Source organism: Mus pahari, chromosome 23, assembly GCF_900095145.1.
Source record: "Mus pahari chromosome 23, PAHARI_EIJ_v1.1, whole genome shotgun sequence".
NCBI lineage: Eukaryota > Metazoa > Chordata > Mammalia > Rodentia > Muridae > Mus > Mus pahari.
In genome coordinates this window covers 28,906,731-28,913,577 of record NC_034612.1, presented here as the reverse complement: position 1 = coordinate 28,913,577, position 6,847 = coordinate 28,906,731, and the positions used below count along the sequence as shown (strand labels likewise).

The following is a 6,847-nucleotide window of genomic DNA, read 5'->3' as shown; positions in this document are numbered from 1 at the left end:
GTAGATTGTGAGGGTCCATGTATGTCACAGAATACATGGATGTCAAGGGACAGCATTCAAGCATTGGAATTTTCCTTCGACTGTGTGCTTTCTGAAAATGCAATGTAGGAAACCAGGCTTGGTGGCAGGCACCTTACCCACTGAGCCATCAAAACAGGTTTTTGTTTTGTTATGTTTTTGAGGTAAGATTTTACTCTGCAGCCCTGGCTAGCCTGGAACTCACTGTGTGGTCCAGGCTGACCTGGAACTCCCAGGGATCTGTCTGCTTCTCCTTCCCAAGTGTGGAGATTAAAGGTGTGCAGCACCAAGCCCTGCCACAGATTGGTTCTTACTTTAATTCTATAAATGCATGCTCTCTGTGTGTGGCTATGTACACAAGTGCAGGTGCCCATGGAGGCCAGAGGAAGGTGTTGCGTCCCCTGGAACTGTAGTTACAGGTGGCCGTGAGGGTGTGGATGCTGGGAACCGAACTCAGGCCCTCTAGAAGAACAGGACATGTTCTTAACCTCTGAGCCACTTCTCCAGCTCAGCAGACAGTATTTCTTTCTCTCTTTTTAAAAAGATTTTATTTATGCATGTATATGAGTACACTATAGCTGTCTTCAGACACACCAGAATAGGGCATCCGATCTCATTACAGATGGTTGTGAGCCATTGCTGGGAATTGAACTCAAGACCTCAGGAAAAAGAGTTGGTGCTCTTAACCACTGAGCCATCTCTCCAGTCCCCACAGACAGTATTTCTAACCCCAGGTTCCTGGCACCCTTGAGATGAGATGCTCAGAGCAGCGGCAGGCAGAGAGAAAATTTGGGACACGCTGGCTTTTACTGCTGTGACAAGAAGACCTGTCTGCCTGTCCTTGGACCACGTGGTGGGGTATCCAGGCTCCTGTGGGTGACTGATGTCCTTTTACTTCTTCTTCTCCCAACCTGTGTGCCCCCAGTGCTGCAGGGGATAGCTTCCCAGCAACCCCTGCTACTGTGCAGGGGTGGCCCTGTCACCATACACCTGGGCAGATGGCCTTGCTCTCCAGTAGCGTTCCTACAGATCCTCTAGCCTAACCAGGAGGGACACCTTCAGCCTCTCTCCAGTCCGGGCACTGCCTTCTCTGTTCCCCACGAGACCTTTGATGGCTCTCACTGATTAGGAGACATAGGCCAGCTGCCCACGGAATGCATGCCAACATCTGCTCAAAGGTCAGGATTCCAAACTGCAGAAGTCGAGTTCTCAGATTTGAGTCAGTAAACATTCTGCATGGGGCAGAGTAACAGATTTCAACAGAACCTACCTAGGCAACCATCTGGAAACTGCCCAGGTGTAGTCAATGGCTGGCATAGCTGGGGACGGGGTGTATCCGGGATGGTAGGGGTCAGACAAAGATGGACCGGGGCATTGGAAGAGACACGGGACTGCCATGGGTCCCACAATGCCTACATTCATCTTTACAGTTTGGAGAGATGCAGGCTCCAGCCTGTGTTCTAAGCTTAGACTGCATGTGCTGAGACCATCTGGGACCCTGGCTTTGAGACACACACACTCTGGTCTCACAACCCAGGCCTGTCCCGGGGGCGGGGGCAGGAGGACTTCCTTGTAGTATCATAATTCAGAAGGTGGGAGAGAACCTGACTTTGATGAGGAAACTGTGGTGGTGGGGGAGGTTTGAGGGGAAGTTGGGGGTTGTGGGGGGAGCCTGAGAGCAGGCAGCCACTGGAAATAGGACTGCATTTATAATGGGAGACCATTCCAAAAAGTTGGGATAGTGCTACAGTCAGGTGACCGAGGAAAGCACCTTTGTCTCTCTGTCTGCCTCAGATGCCCTAGGGAGACTGCGAGGTAGCTTCCCTGGGGAGTAGGAAGTGGCTTCAAGGAAGTGAGGTGTCCAAGAGATCAAAGAGGAAACTACTCAGTTCTCGATTCAGGTGGCAGCTGCTCCACATCCCATCATCCCAATCCCAGACACCACCAGGGCAGACACGGCTGGATGGTGAAAGATGGAAGTCAGGATGTCAGGAGGGACAGACTAGTATAAATGAAGGAGCTGCAGTCCCAAGGTTAAAGAAGGGCCAGCCTGGCCTGGGGCCAGCTGGGATTTATTTCCGTGTCTCCCTGTGGCTGTGTGTGTTACCCGATCTACTCTCCCCCAGTTCGCTCAGTCTTAGGGCAGAGCTCCCATAGGCATGCCTTTTCTCAGGGCAGGGTTTGTGCCCCTGTGACCCATGGTGGCAATGCCAGCATAGGGTGTTTGCTACATTGCCATGGTCAACAGCTTCTAGGAGCAGACTGCACTTGATGGGCAGAGGAACCCAGAGGTGTATTCTGGCTTGCTGTGGGGAACGGGCATCTTTTGCTGCCAGCTAGGGCGACTGCTGGAGTTCCCACCAGGTCCTCCATAGAGAGCCACAGTTTGAATTAGGCGGTCTGCCCTCTGAAGCTCCCTGTACTCCCTCTGCCTTCTTCTGGGGCTACAGAGATTTGCAGCCCAGCTCAGGAACTTTTGGTTGGGACCATGGTAACTCACACATATTGCCCCCCTCCCCCGAACTTGCACTTGGCAGCACCTCCCAACTTTGTTAATGGAAACCTACTGATCCGTGACACGCGCATGGCAGACATCTGCTCGGGGTAATGCGCTGGTAATGTACGTATTGATGATCAATCTGTGGATTTGCAAGAGCGGCATAAAGTATTTAATTATAATCACGTTGGGCAAGTCTGCGTGGTGGCAGCGACATTTGAATAGGTCACGGCCAGCCCTCACCCCTGTTATGTTATCGATATTAAATGCCACTCACTCCTGACATCCTGGGATATCACACGTTGGCAAACTGGAAATGTCCCTCTGCTTCTAAGAACATGATTGATAGCCTCCACAAAGTGACCGACAAACCTCAAGGTATAGCAGCCTCACCTAGCACCGGCTTCACCTCTCCTGTCCTTGGCTGTGCAGATGGCTTTTGGCAGTGAACCTGTGTGCAGAGTCCCCTGAGGCCCCCTGTCTTGTTCAGGGAATGGGGCTTTCCTGTTTCAAAACAGACTTTGCTAATAAGAGCAAACTGTACAAAGCAAGTAAGCATCCCAAAGATCAAACACAAATTTTATCTGCTCAGTTGGTAGCAGGAAAAAAAAAAGTATCTTTGGACATTGTCTGAGCCACCTCTGATGTGTGTACTGTCTGTGGCATGAGCCATCTAAAGTAGATCCAGTGTGATTTGAATTGATGCTTTTAGCATACATGATGGACAGACAAAACAGGGACACAGACAGATGCATGACCTCAGTGCCCACACACCACCCTGACAGCTCAGACAAGCCAGGGCAGAGGAGGGAGTCAGCACGGAGCAAGCTTGGGTCTGGGTGGCTGTTATTCCATCAGGCAGAGCCTATGTGCATGCTGGGTGTTTTGGTGAGAGCAGCAGAGTTCTGGAAACCTGCAGGTGGCTTTGCTAGGTAGGGGAATCTGCACCTTTGGAAAGGGCTCCCCCTTCTCTTGCCAGGCTGGGGTGGGAACAGCTTTAGGTAAAGGCTATGCTCAGCAGGGTCTGGAGGTCAGAAAGCAGCCATGCTGCCTTAAAGGAGATCCACAGCAGGGCCCCAGAGCCTCTTCCATTTTCCCTAGCCAGTAAAGACTCTATGGATCAGGTATTGGATCAAAGGCATTACTCCCTCAGCCCTGAATGGTGGCTGGGCCTGAGAGATCTCGCCTGTGACTCTGTCCTGCTTCTGCCCACCTTCTTTTTTCTGTGGCCCGTTTCTAATTCCAATTTTCAACTGAGACAGCCAGACTGGTTGGGGAGTGATTTTGTCTTTCAAAGGACTAATCAGAGAGTATGTCAGATTACTAAATGCTCAAATTAAGTCACAGCAAACAGTTAATGCTGCAAAAAAAGGTGGGTGGGGTGGTGAAAAATGGAAACAGGGGGCATATAGTTCCTCGGTGCCTGATAGTGTTTCTTTTTTTTTTTTTTTTAAGATTTATTATTATATGTAAGTACACTGTAGCTGTTTTCAGACACACCAGAAGAGGGCGTCAGATCTTGTTACAGATGGTTGTGAGCCACCATGTGGTTGCTGGGATTTGAACTCAGGACCTTCAGAAGAGCAGTCAGTGCTCTTAATCACTGAGCCATCTCTCCAGCCCCCCTGATAGTGTTTCTTAAACAGCCCATCCCAATGGCAATAAAATCGTTTACATTTCCCCTGGAGTTTACCTCCACTCCTGTCTGGAGCACTTCATTGTGCAGTCGGTACCCCCAGTCCCCTGCTAGAGTCCCTGCCTGCAAGGAACCTGGTACGGATGGAGAAGAGTCAGGATAAGGTCCCCTTCCCTGGCCACTCCCCCTTCTCTCTTCCTTTCCTTGTCCCTGTACAGAAAACATACTGCTTACATTTCTTAGAGTTCATTTTATTTTGAAGCAAGATCTAACTAATTTTGTCCAGGCAGGCCTTGAACTTGTAATCCTCCTGCCTCAGCTTCCTACGTGTTGGGATGACAAGCCTGTGTCATCATGCCTGGTTATGTCTCTCATAGCTTGACATCACTGGTAAGTAATAGTTACAGGATAGATTAACATCTGTCTTCACTACCTTAAACCTCATTATTTTTAACTGCAGAAAACTCCTTCACCAGCTTCACAAATAAGTTACTGAGCACACTTTAACTTTGGAATGGAGTGTCTCCAAAGCCATCCTGTCACATGACTGAGGACAAAATGCCGTCCTGATTCTGGGGAGCCTAGGGCAATTTTACTGCTCGCTGTAGGGGGATTCAGTGAGACCTCAGCGAATCCTGAAGTGGAGCTGAATCTGAGTCAGGTTTTCCTGCGAGAGAACTGTTTTTATTCTTTATAAAGTCACAACATCGCCATAAATACCTTTTATAAGAAGGCCTCCAGATCTCTCCAAATGAAAGGCTGAGTCCCCCCAGGGCAGTCTGGGAAGAAGTATGCAGATGTGGCAATGTCCAGGTTCTTGATTTAAGATGTCTGGTTCAAGTTCTGCCTTCAGACCCGAGTTCTCAACTGGCTGCAGCAGCCACTGGGCAGAGACCCAAAGGCCACCTCATGCAGCCCAAAACTGAAAGCTCATTTGCTGGGGTTCCAGAGCCGGGTACCTGGCTTCCTGTGAGTGACAGGACGACCTGAGAGTTGGGAAAGGGTCCGGGGAAGATAGGATGTAGTCAATGCTGAATTTGATGTCTCTGTGTGTCACAGGGCTGGCCTGGGCCTCGGGATCTGGGGCTTGAGCGCTGTCGGGGCCCGGGGACCCGCGCGCTGTTGACTCAAGGGGACCCGGGGCCTCCTCGCGCTTGGGACCGCGTCTCCTGCGTCGCCGACGGAAGTTGCCATTCTCGAAAAGGTCCAGGAGGGACTCGCAGCCGCCCGCGAACGTCCAGTAGTTGCCTTTGCCCTTGTCGTGGCCCTCGGTCCGTGGCACCTGCGGTGGTGTGAGGCTCAGCGAGTGTCCCCAGACCCAAGGCGGAAAGCACATCGGTCAAGTGTGTGCGGGGCGGTGGGGGTGGGAGTAGGGGTAGGGGCAACGGGAATCTGCTAGAAAGGAACTTTGGTGCCAGCCGTGACACCCCGCTACCCCGCCCCTCTGCCGGCCACCAGGGATGACTGGGGACCCTTGGGGGTCCAGTGTGCACAGCGGGCGGGGGAGGGGCTCACCTTGACGAAGCAGCTGTTGAGCGACAGGTTGTGGCGGATGGAGTTCTGCCAGGCGCGCTGGTTGGCGCGGTAATAGGGGAACTTGCGCATGATAAAGTCGTAGATGCCGGACAAGGTTACGCGGCCCGCGGGGCTCTGTTGGATGGCCATGGCGATAAGAGCGATGTAGCTGCGACAGGGATGCCAGACAGAGGGGCTACATCAGACAGGGTGGCTCTGAACCGCAGAAGCGCTGGTGAAGTAAGACCTGCCCTGAGACTGGCTGGAACCCTTGAGACCAGATGGAGCCCCAAGGACCTGCTAGAGCTCAGCAGACTGCCTTGAAGCCCGAGCCTCTGGAGTCCCCCAAGATCCTCTGGAGTCTCCCAGAAGCACTCTGGTCCCTTTGCAACACTCTTTACCATTTGAAGCACTCCTCACCCCCCCCCGAGACCTTCTGAACCCCAAGATTCTTTGGAGCCCAGGAAACCCTCTGACGTCTTTGATACCCTCTAGACTCTGGGGGACCCTTTAAAACTGCCCTGGGCCTATTGGATTCCCAGGTCTCCAGTGGGGATTGAGGGTACAGAAGAAGCTGTGGTTCGATAGTCTCACTGCTCCCTACTTTTACCCAGACCCCACTTTTAGCCTGCTCAGCACTCACCGCCCCGTGGCTACCTCCAGAGTGCGCTGGAACGTGTCCTTCCTCAGAGACCCGCATAAAGAACGAATCCCACCTCTCCCTAGTCCTGGTGAGGTCCTGGCTACACAGACCTCTACCGCTCCTGTGGGACCCCTGAAACCTGCCCCCGGGGTCACCTGTACGCTGGCCTTGTAAGCCGCTTTTCCTCGTCGGAGCTGCCGGCAGGGTAGTCGTCAGCATCGTCATTGAAGCAGTTATAGGGATACTGTGAGCTGTCAAACATCGTGGCCGCCCTGTACTGCGCTGCGCCGCCGCCTCCGCCTCCTCCTCCGTGCTGGCCGCCAGCCGCCAGGGCCCAGCACTAGGTTCTCTTGGCTGGGACAACAGCGTCTGAGTGCAGGGAGCGGGGAGCCTGGGCTTCTGGGGTCCCTGCCTGCTCCGCCTGGTTCTCTGGCGTCCAATCCCAGTGCGGGGGTTGTCCCCAGCTACCACAGAGTGAGAAGCACTGTTGGGGAGCGCTGCCACCTTCTGACCTTCAGGCAAGGGAGGCCAAGAGAGT

At 52.9% G+C, this 6,847-nt stretch overlaps 1 protein-coding gene across 1 annotated transcript; it reads right to left on the bottom strand.

Annotated features, from left to right (window-relative positions):
* Window positions 1-5,058: 5,058 nt before the first annotated feature.
* On the bottom strand, window positions 5,059-6,571 carry LOC110339035 (forkhead box protein I2). Its single transcript, XM_021222488.1, has 3 exons — window positions 6,465-6,571; window positions 5,667-5,835; window positions 5,059-5,433 (listed from the first exon to the last, which is right to left on the bottom strand). Exons 1-3 carry the CDS (start codon window positions 6,569-6,571, stop codon window positions 5,059-5,061), a joined length of 651 nt encoding a protein of 216 aa, XP_021078147.1.
* Window positions 6,572-6,847: the final 276 nt, after the last annotated feature.